Source organism: Myxocyprinus asiaticus, chromosome 25, assembly GCF_019703515.2.
Source record: "Myxocyprinus asiaticus isolate MX2 ecotype Aquarium Trade chromosome 25, UBuf_Myxa_2, whole genome shotgun sequence".
Classification (NCBI taxonomy): domain Eukaryota; kingdom Metazoa; phylum Chordata; class Actinopteri; order Cypriniformes; family Catostomidae; genus Myxocyprinus; species Myxocyprinus asiaticus.
This window is the reverse complement of record NC_059368.1, coordinates 9,530,153-9,549,228: the sequence shown is the minus strand read 5'-3', so window position 1 is coordinate 9,549,228 and position 19,076 is coordinate 9,530,153. Positions and strand designations below refer to the sequence as shown.

Genomic DNA, 19,076 nt, shown 5'->3' with positions numbered 1-19,076 from the left:
ACCCTGCAAGGGTTGATCCATTAACTATCACCATTGTACCTAGGGACACAGGTCCCTGTTCATTAATTCTGCTGCTGTAATAGATGGAGGTGCTATTAAAGACCTAGACTGGTAATCCGAAAGGTTGTTGGTTCAAACCCACTCAAGGGGTGTTGTCCATTTAATTGGTGTTCTATACAGCCACAACTGTAAGTCCCCTAATATGGCTGGGCACAAGTGTTCAGCGACCAACAATTTAGCTTCCATAATGAGTGAAGCTTATGTAGCCTAGTTGTTAACAATCTGGGCTGGTAACCAAAAGGTTGTAGGTTCTAACTGTGCAAGGGGTGATCCATAAACTATCACCTTTGTACCCTGTAGCACAAAACTGTCTCTGTACATCAATTCAGTTGCTGTAATAAATGGAGGTGCTATTAAAGACATAGGCTGGTAACCCAAAAGGTTGTTGGTTCAAATCCACTCCAGGGGTGCTGTCCCTTTAATTTGTGTTCAGTAAGTCACTTAAAGGGATAGTTCACCCAAAAATAAAAATTCTCTCATCATTTACTCACCCTTATGCCATCCCATAAGTGTATGACTTTCTTTCAACTGCAGAACACAAATGAAGATTTTTAGAATAATTGTTCACCTCTTTTGGTCCATACATTGCAAGTGACTGGGTGCCAAAACTTTGAAACTCCAAAAATCACATAAATCAGCATAAAAGTAATCCATAAAACTCCAGTGTTTAAATCAATGCCTTCAGAAGCAAGCTTCAGTCAATCTCCACTGTGAACGTTCACTTACACATTCTTCTTGTGTTTTTAGTGATTCACATTCTTCATACATATCGCCCCCTACTGGGCAGGGAAAATCATTTCTACCAAAAAAGGACTTAAATATTGATCTGTTTCTCACCCACACCTATCATATCACTTTTGAAGATATGGATTAAAACACTGGAGTCGTATGGATTACTTTTATGATAGGCTACCTTTATGTGCTTTTTGAAGCGTCAACATTTTGGCACCCATTCACTTGCATTATATGGACCTGCAGAGCTGGGATGTTCTTCTAAAATTATAATTTGTGTTCTGTAGAAAAAAGAATGGCATACACATCTGGGACAGCATGAAAGTGAGTAAATGATGAGCAAATTTTCATTTTTGGGTGAACTATCCCTTTAAGATAGAAGTATCAGATTTTGGGTGATTAATAAGTGCCAACACTTACCAACTGCATGCCACATATAAAGGCCAGCGTACATCGACCACTGCAACAGCCCATCTTGCCCTCCTTGGAGTCCGTGTTTCCACGTGGGTCGTTGTACCTCCCCAAAGATGCCCAGATGCCGGGACAAAGAGACGATCTAACACGCTTAAAGGGTGTTTCTTCACTGCAAAGGCGCTAGAAGCTAATTAAATACGCCCTTCAAGTGAAAGCATCCCAAACGCTCCACCGTACATGAAGAAGATCCGAAAACAACAGCATAAATGTGTTTGTTAGGAAAGTGAAATGAATATATAATGCAGTCAACCCAGGACAACACTTCTCTAAGTTAGTTAGAAAGACAGCGCAGGAGGAATAATGGTGAGCGCGACGCAGGACAGAATAAAATCATAGCATGATATCTCCAAATCCAGAAGCGCGCGACATGTCAATCTGATCTTCCACCGGTCCGTGTGTTAGAAACAAAGCGACCCAGTGTTGTTTTCGCGCTCATTGCTCCTCCCTCGTAAGAAAGGACCCGAATTAACACATTTCAAACAGCAACGACCCGCTTTCTTCTCCCGAAACAGCTGAGTTCTTTCGCGCGCTCGTCTACTTCACGCGCGTGCAATCCACGGGAACGGTGAAATGAGGACAATAATCCAAGTGCTCGAGATCAATAAGCCTGTAATCAGTAAAGATGAAATGTGTCTTCTGGGGTCCTTGAACTACTTATGCTCCGTTCCTGCGTTAACTCGCACAGTCCGGGAAAGGAGAGGGACAAAGACGAGGCTCATCCAGCTCGACCATCTGACGCTCCAGATTGAATGAGCTGCACGCGGCGTTGCTCTCAGCGGGGGATGCGACTCTGTGTCTTCCTCAAGCAGAGCCTGGTGCTGATGCTGTACAGAGCGCAGATGAGGAGCTGGACATCCCTCAATGCACCGGATTACCTCTCTGTTCCCTCTCTCAGTGGGCGTGAGAGCAACACGATATGGAAATGATGACAATTTGGGGTGTGTGTGTGTGTGTGTGTGTGTGTGTGTGTGTGTGTGTGTGTGTGTGTGTGTGTGTGTGTTGGGGGGTGGAACTGGTCACTCGGCAAGATGCAAATAGTATAATCAAGGCTTTTCCCATTGCTTCATTACGAATTCATTTGCCCTCATGGGTGTCTTTGAGGTCTGATTATAAACAGCCCCCAATGTTTTAAAAAATGTAATTGTTTGTAATATAATAATTCGTTTTGTAATCTTCCAATTACTACAGTTTTTTTTTTTTTACATGTTTGTTTTACATCTATCTATCTATCTATCTATCTAGTGTTCCTGTAGCTCAGCTGGTAGAGCATGGTGCTTGCAACCCCAAGATCATGGGTTTGATTTCCAGGGAACACACAAACTGATAAAATGTATACACTGAATGCATTCTAAGTTGCTTTGCATAAAAGTAAATCTGTCTGTTTGGTTGACACCCACTAACTACATTACCACATTATGTACTATGCAATACACTTTCACTTATAAACTGTTAAACATATCAGTGTACTTGCTTGTATAGTAAACAACATTCTACTATATTTGTTTAGCTAAAGAGAGTTCACCCAAAAATAAAAATTCTGTCAACATTTACGCACCCTCAACATTTATAACAGGGAGATGTTAGGCAGAATGTTCACCATTAGCCTTTAGTCACCATTTGTCACAATTCTCTTTCATATTTTTTTTTCTTTCCATATAATGAAAGTAAATGGTGACTGAGGCTGTCAGTGTGTAAAATTCTGCCTAACATCTGAGGCATTGTCATCATTGTGTTCTACTGAAGAGAGAAAGTAATACGGGTTTGGAATGACATAATAGTGAGTAAATGACAACCAAATTATTTTTTTGGGGTGATGCCTTAAAAACTGGTGCAACTGAATCTCTTAAAGTCAACATAAACACAAGCCCACACCCACAGAGAAATACACACACACACACAATCAGTCTCTCTATCAATGTTTATGACATGCTTTAATTTCCCCAGCAATCTTGAGAGGCTGTACCATGAATTTACGTTCCGATTTCCAGAGGTAATGACTTCAGGCAAAATTGCCGTCCCCTCCCTCCTGTCATGGCTCTCTCTCTCTCTCTCTCTCTCTCTCTCTCTCTCTCTCTCTCTCTCTCTCTCTCTCTCTCTCTCTCTCGGGTCCATTTTATGTAATCTTGAATTAATTTCAGTTGCACCTGGGAAACTGATAGACTTGATACAGCATTATTCACTGATCAGCATTATACTGTATGTGTGTAAACATTACATGGCACATGATTTATCTGAGTCTTCCAGCCATCATGTCTGGTACTTGCGTTTGCCAAGTTTCCACAATGCCTCTCTATTCATGCAAGCAAACTGTCATAAACAAATCCAGTGGAAATGAAAGCCATTAACCTCAGCTCATGACAAAATGCAACAAAAACATGAAAATTATCCACCTATATTGCACACACCATATGTGAATAGCTTTTTTTTTTATAGTATTTATAATTTTCTGTGCCTTGTGTAAGTTTTGTAATTCTTTTCATGTTTCTGCCTAGCTTATTTTTATACCTTTTATTTTACTGTAACACTTTGTCCCCTTAAAGGGTTAGTTCACCCAAACATGTGTCATCATTTACTCATTTGGTGTTGTTACAAACCCAGATGACTTTATTTCATCTGAGGAACACAAAAGGAGATGCAATGCATAATGTTAATCTCAGTCACTTTCATTGTATGGCAAAACTTGCAACAAAAGTGAATAGTGACTGAGGTTGTCAGTTCTCAACACTCCATAATTTAAATTTTTTGGGTGAAATATCTCTTAAATTGTTCCTTTTCCTGAAATAACATCTCTTAGCTGTGTTAAATTTTCAGCCATGTCAACTTTTTTTAATTATCCGCCTGAAGGTGTCAGACTGCTTGTATCTTCTCAAATCTTATCTAGACTGGGTAAACTGGGATAAACAGTTTACAGTATGAATGCAGAAATTAAGGAGAACCATGCCTCTGTAGCAGCTGTAGAGGGAGATATCGATCCTTTAAAAATTAATGAGGTACTGCAGAGCTTTTGACTTCTATCACTTTAAATTGGACACCAGACATATGCACTTTCCTCCATTGTGCTTTAGTGAGGTTGAACGTTGGGTTCTCCTGAATGATTTATTTTATCTGCTCTTATTCCATCAGTCGCCCATCACAGAGTTTTCAGGTGAAAAATCAAGACATTATTCTTTTAAAGGTACCTTTGCACCTTGAAAACGATGTCCAGCCAGAACTGTTGAAATTAAAGCTGTCTCATATGACATTTTAAACAATACAGTGGTTATTTTTTACAGGTTTACAAGAATGCCATGACAGTGGACATGATTTTGAATGCATTTATAGGCCTATTACACCAAATGACATATGGTCATTGTGTTAAAATGCTATTATGTTGTGTCATCATGTTATTATGTTTAGACTTATGAAAGTGTTCTGGTAAGTTAGTAACTGATTGGCCTGTTAAATAGATTTTTCTGTGTTGCACTGGGTTCAACAAGGGGCTAAAGAGATTTACAAAATGATTTCTTTTGGATTATTATTATTTTTTTTTATTTTTTTATTTTTTTATGTGGCATGGTACAGCTTTAATGCATTTGTATGTCCTTTCACACAAACACCCATTCTTCTAAATGAGAATATAAACTCAATCTAAAGGCGCAATTAGAAACAAGAGGGCCATGTCTCACGCTGCAGCTACAGGCCTATGTGATTCCAGTGAGGTGTATTAGAGGTAATTAGAGCATGAAGCCAGTGTTAACAAACAGTAGTAGTCCTGCTTTATGCTACCTGCCAGTGCGTCTTAATAAAAGTAACACCAAGAGCTGATTACATGAACTCCAATAATGAAGTGTTCAATAAGATTGCCTACAGAAGGGCTGTTTCGATTAATGTTTTTAATAACCTGGTGATTGGCCCCACGGGGTGCCTTAGTGCCCCCTTGTGGAGGTGGGAGAAAATTTCAGCATACTTATTCACACCTCTGCTTTAAATAATACACATGTGCTGTCTTAAATTATTTGTCAGGGGTGCATTATACAGCAATTGTCACTGTAATATCATACTTACTTTAAAGGTATAATGTGTCCCATCCCAACCAAATGACTGAATCAAAAGGATACCACATGCTCATTAAAGGGATAGTTCACCTCTCATTAACTCACCCTCATGCCATCCCAGATGTGTATGACTTTCTTTCTTCTGCAGAACACAAATAAAGAATATTTCTGCTCTGTTGGTCCTCATAATGCAAGTTAATGGTGACCAGAACTTTGAAGGCCCTAAAGGCAGTATAAAAGTAATCCATATAACTCCAGTGTTTAAATCCATATCTCTGAAGTGATATGATAGGTGTGGGTGAGAAACAGATAAATATTTAAGTCATTTTTTTTTTACTGTAAATCTACATTTTCAGTTCCACCTTTTGATGTGGAAGTACCTTTCACATTCAGCCACCTACTGCCTGGGGCTGGTCAAAGGTGCAGACTGATAGTAAAAAGGACTTAAATATTGATCTGTTTCTCACCCACACCTATCATATCGCTTCTGAAGATATGGATTAAACACACTGGAGTCATCTGGATTGCTTTTTTGCCTCCTTTATGTCATTTTTGGACCTTTTGAGTTCTGGTCACCATTCACTTGCATTGTGAGGACCAACAGAGCTGATATATTCTTCTAAAAATCTTTGATTATGTTCAGCAGAAGAAGGAAAGTCATACACATCTGGAATGGCATGAGGGTGAGTAAATGATAAGAGCATTTTCATTTTTGAGTGAACTATCCCATTAAACTGCTGTTGGAGAAAGTTTATTTTTCCAGAAAATTTGATGTCCTTTCAAAGAAAATTCTGTCATTATTTATTCACCCTCATTTAGTTCCAAACTCATTTGCTGTTTTTTTTCTTCTATAAAAGTATTCCATATGACTTGTGTGCCACATTTTTTTAGAAAGTCTTCTGAAGCATTGTGTGAGGGACATACCAAAAATTCAAGTCATTATTAATTGATAATATTTCAATTAGTCAAAACTCGTTTCAATCCCACGTTCACATCCAGAATCCAGAACATCATGTTTACACATGCAAGAACTAATGCTGTTTTCACATCACTAATGTCTATTTCATCAAGACACCAACTATATATATACGTATATACAGTATCCAGTGTATATAATATTCCTTTATAACCCTAATTTTTCATATTTTAAAACAGAAACATTCATTCAGTATGCAAATATGCATCTTGTTTGAAGCAGTATGCAAGAAGCATAATCCAAACTAGTTTCACACATATAAGACAGAAGGCAATGCATCATGCTCACTACCTATACAGTGTCTTAAGGGGCAGTCCCACTACACTTCGTGCTCCATTCACTCTCTTTCAAAGGCATTCGAACACGGGAGACCGAAAACGTAACCTCATGCAAAGAAATTCCATACTACGCTGCATTTCAAAAGTTAAAATTTGATAAACTCTGAACCGCAAATCCATACAAAGAAAGTACATGTGAATGAATGAATGAATGTTACATTTATATAATGCTTTTCTGACATTACGCTCAAAGCGCTTTACACAGTGAACAGGGGACAACCACCACCAGTGTGCAGCATCCACCTGGATGCGTTGGCAGCCATAGTGCACCAGTACGCTCACCACACACCAGCTATTGGTGGAGAGGAGAAAGTAGAGTTATAGAGCCAATTAATGGATGGGGATTATTAGGAGGCCATGATTGAGAAGGGCCAATGGGGGGAATTTGGCCAAGACCAATAGAAGATTGAAACATCACACACTGATCTCTTGGCTCAATACAAAGAATTCATATTTTAAAGCTGGGTGTTTTATTGCTGAAGGAAAGTGAGAAGACAATATATTTGAACATTTTTAATATTATATTTTTGTTATTTGTGATGTTTTAATGACTTACACCAGAAGCCCACCCGCGTGACATCATATCCTGGTCCGTTGCGTCGTCTGAAAAAAAAAGACCTACTCAAAGCCTAATGTGACCGCCCCTTTAGGCATAAGATAAACACAACATAACACATAATGTCTGCTGCTGTGTTAGGGAAACTACAGCACTATTGCAGCTCACTGACAGTTTTCATAATTTATATGCTGCATTCTGCAGTGCCATCAGATACTGATGATAAATTCCTGCCTTCACTTTGTTTGTTGCACCATAACAGATTGTTTGTAAGATCAAAGTTTGTTTGTTTGTTTGTTTTACTAGTGATGCAAGTTAGTGTTGCTGTGAAGCATTCCATAGAACCGGCAACAGGGTAATTATTTACACACCCTCATTTCTTTCTAAACACATACTGTATGTTGTTATACATGGGAAAAAAAAGAAGACATTTTTGATAATGGTTACGCAGTGCTTGGCATAGAATGACAGTTTATAGTGACTAGGAGCTGTCAAACACCAAAAAGCTCAATAAACATATCATAAAAGTTGTCATATGACGTGTGCACTATATTCGTAGTCTTTTGAAGCTGTATAATTGGTTTATGTGAGGAACAGGCTGGAGTTTTAACCATTATTCACTGATAATATTGCCCTCAATCAAAGAATTCAAAAAGGACACATTGTGTTTGATTACTACATTTGCAATAACCAATGCTGTTTTGCCATTAATGATATTGACTTGCAACTTTTGAATCTAGATGAGACACTTTTTCAGCGGTGGTGAAGATAGTCAATAGTGACTTGCTGTTGCTTGGTTTCCGAAGACTTGGAATGTAGAACACGAGTCGTGGTGACTATTTTTTAAATGGTGTTTTTTTTTTGTAATTTTTGGAGTTTGACAAGCATTTTTGGGTGTTGGGTGTAATTTGATTATGAAATAATTAGTTACAGTAATGTACTATAATTACTTTTTAAATCAAAATACGGTAACACGTTACATTTTATATTCTTGTAACTAGATTAAAATGACTGACTTTCAATTAAGTTAATTAATTTTAAGTACAATTCCTGGGTTACACATATTTCTAGAAAATATATATTATTTATGTAAAACACATTTAAAACATGAACTATGTTAATGTACATCTCTTTCCATTTCTATGATAGCTAAAGGAACTAACTTGTTAAGCAGAAACAAAAATCTGTGATAAGTATTTTAGAAAATAATTTAAAAGTAATAAATAATGTGATTACTTTTTGATGAAGTAATCTGCAATTTTAGAGAAGTAATTATTAATTTGTAATGGATTACTTTCTTTGAGTAATTTCTCCAACACTGATGGTCACTATGAACTGTCTGTATGGAAAGAGCGGCGTAACATTCTCCTTTTGAGTTCCACAGAAAAAAATAACAGCATACAGTTATGGAACAACATGAGAATAAGTAAATAATGACAGGATTTTCTTTTTTGGGTGAACTATTTCTTTAACAGTCAAGCTGTGAGCCTTCACAACCATAGCATGATTCACTCAGCTCTCTGTTCACTCAGGCTGACCCATCAGAGAAGATATTACACATTGCTGCTGAGGCCATCTGCGCAACCTCTTCAATCGTTCCATAAGTTTAAAGTGTGCATTTACAGTGCAGTTGAATTTTCTGTCCTAAAGTCTTACATGTCTGCTTCTATTGATAGCTGCCCAAACACATAAGAGACAGATTGGTTCAACTTTCAGTGTGACAATTAGTTGCATTTATGAGTGGAGAAATCAAGCAGAGGAGTGAATGAATGCCTGAAGTGTGTCTGTGTCTGCAATGCAGGGCTTTTAATTGATGGTATAGTATTCAAACAAAGTCAGCATGCTACAGCTGTGACAGCTGTGCTTTCACATAGTTCAGGTGCCCTCCTTGAGTGGGACTCAGTGATGCATTTGCTCAGCACTTTAATATGATAATTTCCACTTTTGATATGAAATCATTCCCAAAATCCCCAAAAAGCAATACAAAATTTTATTATGGGCAGTTTTATGTGTTAAAAAATTTGAAAATGAAAACTAAATGACAACATAAAACATAACTAAAACATATTTTGATGGCTCCAATGCTAAGCTAAAATAAAAAGACCACAAATTCATTTAAACAAATTTCAGTTAAACACAGTATATATATATATTTTTAAACCTTTTACAATCCTAAAAAAACATTAAATAAATAATACTATGTAACACTTTTGATTTAGGTTCTATTTGTTAACATTTTAAATGCATTAGGTATCATGAACTAACAATGAACACAATTGTATAAATTTTAAATCAGCATTTATAAATCTTGGTTAATGTTGATTTATGGAAATGCAATTGTTCTTCGTTAGTTCATATTGCATTAACTGATGTAACATATGCATTAGTAGTAAAAAATGTATTAGTATATGTTGTAGTTAACTTTAACCAAGATTAACTGCTGTAAAAGAAATGCTAACTAATGTTAACAAATACAATCTTATTGTAAAGTGTTACCAAATACTAAATATAATATTAAACTAACATAGTGAACTAAGAAAAAAATGAAAACATCTCTGAAAAGATCAATTGAAAAATAAAATAGAAATATTTGAAATTGAGCTGATTTAAAGCTTTTTATACAAAACAAATAATCAAAAAACAAGTCTTTTTCTCATTTTTGCCAATTTCTTTTGAAATTAAAAAAACAACTATTTAAAGCATGGTCCATATTTTGCTTTTAAATAAAATAAATAAATAAATAAATAAAAATCTAATGAATGCAACACAGGATGCACATACCTTTAAAAAAAAAAAAAAAAAAAAAAAACTGGCGACAGGCTTTTAAAATCATAAGTTTTAATTTCAAAAGTTGTGTTCTGTAATGTTCACTTAATCGTCCACTGCTTGCTTTACTAAAGTATTTTCCCAGCTCAGCATTTCAATACAGGATGCTGCAGACCTGTCTGTTCTAATTACACTTGAATACATCCTGTTTTGGGGTGCATTCAGTTCAAAGGGATGTATTGCCAAAGTGCATGTTGTGTGGCCAAACCTTTATACAACTCCAATAATACTGTGGACCTACAATGATAGAACGCTTGCAATTTAGCCAGCTGGTGCCTTGGGCTTTTTTGGTGCAATCCCAGCTGTGTCACTGTTGATATCCTGCTAGCTTTTAGGATGGGCTTTTATGGATGGGTGCTGTGGATGAGACCAGCATAACTAGATTGTAGCCCAGAGAAAAGAATGAAAGATAGTTAGTTTGCCCTATTAAACTGTCATTACAACTTGATTAACTTAACTACTGTACAACTGGCCTAAATTACTGTAGCTGAGACTGTTGTAGCCTTTCTAAAACTGCAGTATGGGGGTGAAAAGGGTCAAATGAGGGCCACAAACAAGGGCGTAGATTTGGCGTAGATTGGGGGGGGGGGGGTGGGGCGTGTTACAGTATGAAGAATTTGCATGTTTCCATTGATCATGGTATAAATATTGGTGTGTGTGTGTGTGTGTGGGGGGGGGGGGGGGGGATGGTGTTGTACTTGCTTGTTTTGATTATTGGGGGGGTTGATAAAGTTACAACCTGGTTTTATAGAATCATGTTACCATACCTACATTTGTGCAAAATGATACTTACAGGGCTTGTTGTACGTTTTACGGCAATTTCCTGGTGAAATAAACAACAGAGGCACTACAACAACATCTTATATTCCCTTTCACACAAATCATGAGCAAAACAACAGATTATCAGTTCATAAACACTTACTTTTGGCCCTTCTCATCATACAGAGCTATCTTATAACATCTAAACACTCATTCCTTGAGGTCCCATTCATTGCCTATATCCCTAATACTTTCCTGTTACTATCTTCTGTATCTAGCCATTAAAATAGGCTAAGCATTTATGGCCTAACTTGTGATCTGTGTTTACATTCCAAGCTTAGTTTGCTCTCTATGTGCCCACATTTTCTGCCCCACTATGACTCTGTTATTGCTGAGTATGGTGAACATCCAGATGGCCACTTAGAGCTGACAGAGCTCAATTGTGATTGTGTTTGGCATGGCATAACAGGGGTTTTATGCACTCATAACATCCATAACATCTCTTCCTGTGCAACACAATGAAAGAGCCCATTAGGCCTATTTTTTTTTTTTCTTCTTTTTCTTCAAATTTCAGTTCTCCAAAAGCATTTGAATCAGGGTATGGCCTCTCCTCCCATTATGGTCGTTTAGTGCTGCTTGCTATTGCACTCTAGACAGACTGTCTTTAAGAATTAATGACTTCATCAGCAGTTCTTTTAAATTACCCATTAAGATGCATTTTCTGCTGATCATTTACTGCTGGGTCTGCTTCCCCTCACCACACAGATCTGATGTCCTATGCGAGGAAGAACACAACCTGATGTCTATTAAGGAGATGAACACTTCTTTCAGTTGTCAGTTTATGTTCTTGTGCTAAAGGATTATTTCCCAATGAATTGGCCCAGATCTGTGTCATGCCAGGTTAGTAATGCTGGTTTCACCTATTAAATGAAACTTTGATTTGGCAGTATGTGTAGATAGGTATATGTTATTGTCTCTAATCTGACAATTGCTTAGTATATAACTGTAGAATGTTAGTCAGGAAATGCAATTCATAAAAAATATTTTTTGTTTATAGACAAGTTTATATGCATTTTTCATTCACAACCTGCTGGTTTATTGTTTACTCTGCAGAAACTGCATCCGTATGGCTCACAAATAAATCCTTTCTTTTACAAAATTAGTTCTTTAAAATCATTCAAGGTTGGAAACCATTAAAGACTCTTTTATGCTTCTTGCTTTTTTATTTTTTATGATTTGTAACTTTTTTTTTAATTATTATTATTTCAGAGATCAGAGTCTAAGATGACATAACAAACTGATCTGCATATCTTTCATAAAGCTGTATATTCACAAAAATTATCCACGTTTTATGATGAATACTTTGGTATATTCCCAAAATCAATAACAAATGGTGTTACTATGTGAGACCAAACCTGACCAAATAAATAAATAAATAAATGAACCAATTGATTAAATGTTTTATAATTTTTTTTTACACAATTAGTCCTCAACTGATGTATGTATTTTTTATTTAGTCCTTTGTTTATTTAATAAAAAAATTAAAGCATATTATTTCAGTTAACTGAAATAAAAATAAAAGCTAAAACAAACCTAAAATGCATGTTCATGACTCCAAAACAAACTGCGATAAAAATGACAACACATTAATTTTAGTTTTAGTCTAAACCAATAAAATCCTATAAAATAAACACAATATACTGAAACTAAAAACTAAACTAAACTTAAACTATCAGACATAAAACTAACAAAAGCGAAACAAAATCATAAGGTCAAATAAAAAAATAAATAAAAACTGCCAAAGGTTATTTACTGTAATAATTACTTAATTGTTTATTGGTTGCTTATTTAGTGCAATTATCCAGCTAATGAAAACAAAAGAATATTAAAAGGTCAAACTGAAAGTGACAAAAATTAATAAAAACTACCATTTTAAGTTCAAAGATTGTTTTCTGTAATGCTTACTTCATCATTGTTTGGTTGCTTAATGCAATGACTAGCTAAATGATCAAAAACGAAGGAAAATTGAAAGTTCAAACTGAAAGAGACAAATAGATACAAATACAATTTTAAATTCAAAGGTTGCTGTTTGTAATGTTTTCTTAATCATTCATTGGTTGCTTATTTAGTGCAAAGACTAAATTATCCAGCATCCTCTACTATCCTGATGTTCAGAGAGCTGCTGAGTGAGCCATCTGTAAAATAAACCCCTTTCTTTACTCTTTTTCACCACAGATAGAGATATAGATAGTCTATTCAGACCCTTGGCAAAGTCTTGTCTCATTTCAGGGATGCTGAAGCAGACTTGAGAGGCTATTCAGAGAGGCAGCATTTAGATGTAAATCAAGCTGATATAAAAACCCTGCTATTGTGAGATAAGGAGGTCACAGATGTCATCGCAGTGTCTTTTATGTGATAGCTGTTCAGAGCCAACGAGCTGAGATTGAACCCTGAGGTGACATTGCACCGCACTAACCAGGACACAATGTGTCTGCGTCAACCTTCTCCCAGCGTGGGCTTTGCATACACACACACACACACACACAAAAACACCAGTGATTCGCATCACAACGGCAGTCATTTTTCCTCCTCGTTGCACCCGATTTCATCAGATTCACCTATTTATCTCGACCTGCAAATGGGTTGACTGGCTGCGACAGCAATGGAGATGTGTAGGTGAGAAATATGAGAATCATGTATAGTGTGTGCTGTCTTCATGCCTATGAGGTCTTTCAATGAAACAAAATAAACAGAGCAAAAGGGTAAATTCAATCCCCTTTTTCTATGATACAATGTTTTGGTCATTTCATCTTCTCTTTGGCCATTTTCACCCTATAAAATCAGGCATTTTCAGGCTTTAAGTCAGTCTTTTAAAGGGATGGTTCACCCAAAAATAAAAATTTCTGTCACCATTTATTTACCCTCATGTTGTCCCAAACCCACATGACTTTCTTCTGTGGAACACAAAAGGAGAAGTTTAGTCTCAGTCAACATTTACTTGCATTGCATTTGAAAAAGATTAAATGAAAATGAATGGTAACCAAGGACAACGTTCAGCCAAACATATCCTTTTTTTGTTCCACAGAGGAAAAGAAAATTGTGCAGGTTTGGAACAACATAAAAGTGACTAAGTACAGTAAATGATGACAGAATTTTCATTTTTGGGTTAACAACCCTTTTAACTTTGAGCAATGTAAGGGAAGCTTCTTCGAAAATGTAACTTGACAAGCTACAAACTACAGTAAAGCTACCCAATTGAAAACGTACCGTGGGTAAATATATTCAAGATATACTGGAGGAAATAATATTTATTTATTTTGCAATCAGACCAGTATTTATCTGGCATAAAAACATAGAGGATCTCAATTAGGGTTATGACATTAAACTGTTTTAAGCAGACCAATTTACATTGAATATCAACAATAAAACTAGTTGAAAACATATAACTGAGTTGAAAATATAGGGTTGAACAGATGACTTTAAATAAATATACAGCAAGTTTTTGTACATTTTTTGTAATAAAATGTCACACATGAGTCTGCAAAGGGACTCATATAAATCTATGAACCATTTTTTGAACTGGTTAATTTTTATGAACCATCTAAACAACACTACATAGAAATTGGTACTTTTATTCACCAAAGTGGCATTCAGCTGATCACAATGTATAGTCAGGACATTAATAACGTGAACAATTACTATTACAATTTGAAAAAAATGTTCAGAACTTCTTAAACTACTTCAAAGAGTTCTCAACAAAAAATCATCCACGTGCAGCAATGACAGCTTTGCAGATCCTTGGCATTCTAGCTGTCAGTTTGTCCAGATACTCAGGTGACATTTCACTCCACGCTTCCTGTAGCACTTGCCATAGATGTGGCTGTCTTGTTGGGCACTTCTCACGCACCTTACCGTCTAGCTGATCCCACAAATGCTCAATGGGGTTCCATAACACTCTTTTCCAATTATCTGTTGTCCAATGTATGTGTTTCTTTGCCCACTCTAACCATTTCTTTATGTTTTTCTGTTTCAAAAGTAGCTTTTTCTTCGCAATTCTTCACATAGGGCCTGCACCTCTGAGTCTTCTCTTTACTGTTGCACATGAAACTGGTGTTGAGCGGGTAGAATTCAATGAAGCTGTCAGCTGAAGACATGTCAGTCATCTATTTCTCAAACTACAGGCTCTGATGTACTTATCCTCTTGTTTAGTTGTACATCTGGCCTTTCTCATCTCTTTCTGTCCTTGTTAGAGCCAGTTGTCCTATGCCTTTGAAGACTGTAGTGTACACCTTTGTAAGAAATGTTCAGTTTTTTGGCAATTTCAAACATTGTGTAGCCTTCATTCCTCAAAACAATGATTTACTGACGAGTTTCTAGAGAAAGCTGTTTTTTTTGTTTGTTTTTTTTGCCATTTTTGACCTAATATTGACCTTAAGACATGCCAGTCTATTGCATACTGTGGAAACTCAATAATGAACACAAAGACAATGTTAAGCTTCATTTAACGAACCAAATAGCTTTCAAATGTGTTTGATATAATGGCAAGTGATTTTCTAGTACCAAATTAGCAATTTAGCATGATTACTCAAGGATAAGATGTTGGAGTTATGGCTGCTGGAAATGGGGACTGTCTAGATTTGATCAAAAATTACTTTTTTCAAATAGTAATGGTGCTGTTTTTATATCAGTAATGTTCTAACTATACTTTGTGGTTGAATGCCACTTTGGTGAATTAAAGTACCAATTTCCTTTCGAAACAGCAAAATCTATTCCAAACTTTTGGCTGCCAGTATATATACACTATATTGCCAAAAGTATTCGCTCACCCATCCAAATAATTGAATTCAGGTGTTCCAATCACTTCCATGGCCACAGGTGTATAAAATGTAGCACCTAGGCATGCAGACTGCTTCTACAAACATTTGTGAAAGAATGGGCCGCTCTCAGGAGCTCAGTGAATTCCAGCGTGGTACTGTGATAGGATGCCACCTGTGCAACAAGTCCAGTCGTGAAATTTCTTCGCTACTAAATATTCCACAGTCAACTGTCAGTGGTATTATAACAAAGTGGAAGCGATTGGGAATGACAGCAACTCAGCCACAAAGTGGTAGGCCACGTAAAATGACAGAGCGGGGTCAGCGGATGCTGAGGTGCATAGTGCGCAGAGGTCACCAACTTTCCTCAGAGTCAATCGCTACAGACCTCCAAAGTTCATGTGGCCTTCAGATTAGCTCAAGAACAGTGCGTAGAGAGCTTCATGGAATGGGTTTCCATGGCCGAGCAGCTGCATCCAAGCCATACATCACCAAGTGCAATGCAAAGCGTCGGATGTAGTGGTGTAAAGCACGCTGCCACTGGACTCTAGAGCAGTGGAGACGCGTTCTCTGGAGTGACGAATCACGCTTCTCCATCTGGCAATCTGATGGACGAGTCTGGGTTTGGCGGTTGCCAGGAGAACGGTACTTGTCTGACTGCATTTTGCCAACTGTGAAGTTTGGTGGAGGAGGGATTATGGTGTGGGGTTGTTTTTCAGGAGCTGGGCTTGGCCCCTTAGTTCCAGTGAAAGGAACTCTGAATGCTTCAGCATACCAAGAGATTTTGGACAATTCCATGCTCCCAACTTTGTGGGAACAGTTTGGGGATGGCCCCTTCCTGTTCCAACATGACTGCACACCAGTGCACAAAGCAAGGTCCATAAAGACATGGATGAGCAAGTTTGGTGTGGAAGAACTTGACTGGCCTGCACAGAGTCCTGACCTCAACCCGATAGAGCACCTTTGGGATGAATTTGAGCGAAGACTGTGAGCCAGGCCTTCTCGTCCAACATCAGTGTCTGACCTCACAAATGCGCTTCTGGAAGAATGGTCAAAAATTCCCATAAACACACTCCTAAACCTTGTGGAAAGCCTTCCCAGAATAGTTGAAGCTGTTATAGCTGCAAAGGGTGGGCCGATGTCATATTAAACCCTATGGATTAAGAATGGGATGTCACTTAAGTTCATATGCGTCTAAAGGCAGGTGAGCGAATACTTTTGGCAATATAGTGTATATATATATATATATATATATATATATATATATATATATATATATATATATATATACATTTCTAAATAAATGTATATACATAATATACATATAAGACATATTTTATTATTATTGTGGTTGACGACTGATTAGACGATACAAGTCAATTCCTTTTTGCGTACGGTCGGGGGCATGCATGCTTAAATGTGTAAATTTTTTAATTCATTATTTTTGTCAAAGTAATTGCAACTAAATTAAAATGTTACAGTAAATTGACAGCCTTAGTTAAAATTTATACTTTTTCTTCTGAAAATATTGATGACGAGTGTTGCATTCACAGGCGAATGCAAATTTTTGTCCAATAAAATGCCCTCTTGAATAAGAATGTCCCCTCCCCCTTATACCCCCTACTTTTCACTAGCAATTGCAAGTAGCAAATAATGGTTTGCGACTGTGACGTAACCTAAAAGCTATTGGCCTTTTTTTTAAAAAAAAAAGACAAGCCCTTCGATATGCCCAACCCAAACTTCCTGTTTCAATAGGAAATAAGGAAATACTTCAACACTGGAAAGAAAACTGCACTTGTCAAGCAATTTCATAGTGTCTTTAAACATGAAAAGCTTGGTTATACTCTCCAAACAACCACTGGTTCACCACTTATACCCCATATTTTCTGTCTTCTCCGAAGACTGTGAGGTGGAGTTGTGAGAATAAAATGCAATTTTCTCTTTAAAGGTCAATGTTTTAAATGTTCCATTTGCACGGTTTATGAGAAAGGTTTCGCTTGATTCGCATGAATATTTAACAAGCCACGATAAACAGCTTAACCTGGATTTATCACAGACTCTGTGGCTTTTATGCCCATGTCTTGGTAGTAAAGAATATCCATTAAATCAGAGATCTTTATATGGCATGCTTTTAAAGTATAACATGCAATATTTCATTACATGTAAAGCAGAGGATTGTGCTACAAATTTCAGTGGTGTGCTGTGTGTTAGTGCATTTGTGTGTGTGTGTGGTTGCCTGTACAGCACACCCACCCGTTGTCAGCTTAGCTCCCCTTCTGGGTAACACCCCTGGCCTAAAAAGGCAACACAAAATGCCATTGCTGCCGCAAACTCTAAGAATAAACTACACAGTCCAGTCACAGATAAGGTTACCTTGAAACATGTCATCCCCTCTGCCCCATGTTTTCTGACCCACACACATCATGGGTTGGTAACAAACAGAAGGACAACTAAAGGGCTTAATTTGCACTTTTGCACTCATTTGAAAGTGTATACAATAATTTCTTGGATGTTAGGAGGCACTGACCATTTGAGGCTGTGTGCATAGGGGTTTTTCCTAAGCTACTTACAGCAACAGGTGCCAAATTTTTTGCTTCCCTGTGGGGGGTCCTGGCACAAATGCAATTTTTATCGTGACTCTTACAGGAAAGGCACAGAAAGACAGCGTGGTGCTTCCCATCAGAAAACTATTCCAGACAAGGGAATTTACTCTGCTTACAGGCTGTTAGTGCATGAGAGACATGGAAGGTATGGAACTTAATTTAACAATGTTAAGTTTATTAAATGTTACACTATATGTGAAGTAAACATTGCTTCTACCAGTATACTCTCAAATACTACAAGTTAACAGTCCCTATGACTCAGGCATCTACTTTGCAGAGGTGTTTCATGCTTGAAAGCTGCTAAAAATACACCATATCATATGGCTCTATTGGTATCTGTACTCCTTTGAAGTTAGCCTGTGATGTTAGCTTTTTAAGGGTTTTAGGCTAGAGCTAGCCACTCGATTATGGTTCAGTCAGCTTGACAGGAAATATATTTAATTCACTTTATGTATCAATGTCTCTTCCGTGTATTTTCATGGTAGCTGATATCATTCAAATCGAAGATTTAAAAGTGAACGATGCAATGCTAAGAGGTCTTCCCAACGTACAAACTCTGTTTCAAAACCTCGTGAACTACACGATGCTAACCATAATAGAACAGGCAGCAAAACAAAAAGGGCACCACACAGGAGATCTGACTCACAACTGGTTCCAAAAGAGTTTGACATTAGCATGTTGCTAATGACAAAATACTCAAATACTAGGCATATAATTACATAGCACACTCGATTATTGGGTAAAATTACTATTTTTATCAATATTTTTTAGTATAGAATGAAATATACTTTTATTTATATAATTTTTTAATAGAACATTACAACTTGTACAAACAAGAGTAGGTGCATAGAACAATTTTAAGAAGGTTGACAGGGGTACACGTAGAAAATAATAATGCAAAATT

The 19,076-nt window shown here is 36.9% G+C and overlaps 2 protein-coding genes across 8 annotated transcripts in view; one reads left to right on the top strand and one right to left on the bottom strand.

The window, feature by feature from the left end:
- The window catches only part of LOC127416076 (sodium/potassium-transporting ATPase subunit beta-1-interacting protein 2-like), a 271,196-nt gene extending 269,050 nt beyond the window's left edge, over nt 1–2,146 (bottom strand). The window contains exon 1 of the mRNA XM_051655196.1: nt 1,213–2,146. Within this exon, the coding sequence (XP_051511156.1) occupies nt 1,213–1,266 (54 nt within the window). The 5' untranslated portion in view covers nt 1,267–2,146. The remainder of the gene's footprint in view (nt 1–1,212) is intronic.
- A 15,831-nt stretch (nt 2,147–17,977) lies between these two features.
- Nucleotides 17,978–19,076, top strand: part of LOC127416041 (probable serine/threonine-protein kinase kinX) — a 64,052-nt gene continuing 62,953 nt past the window's right edge. For all 7 annotated transcript variants that reach the window (XM_051655137.1, XM_051655138.1, XM_051655140.1 and 4 more), the window contains exon 1: nt 17,978–18,317. In XM_051655137.1, the coding sequence (XP_051511097.1) occupies nt 18,302–18,317 (16 nt within the window). In that variant the 5' untranslated portion in view covers nt 17,978–18,301. The remainder of the gene's footprint in view (nt 18,318–19,076) is intronic.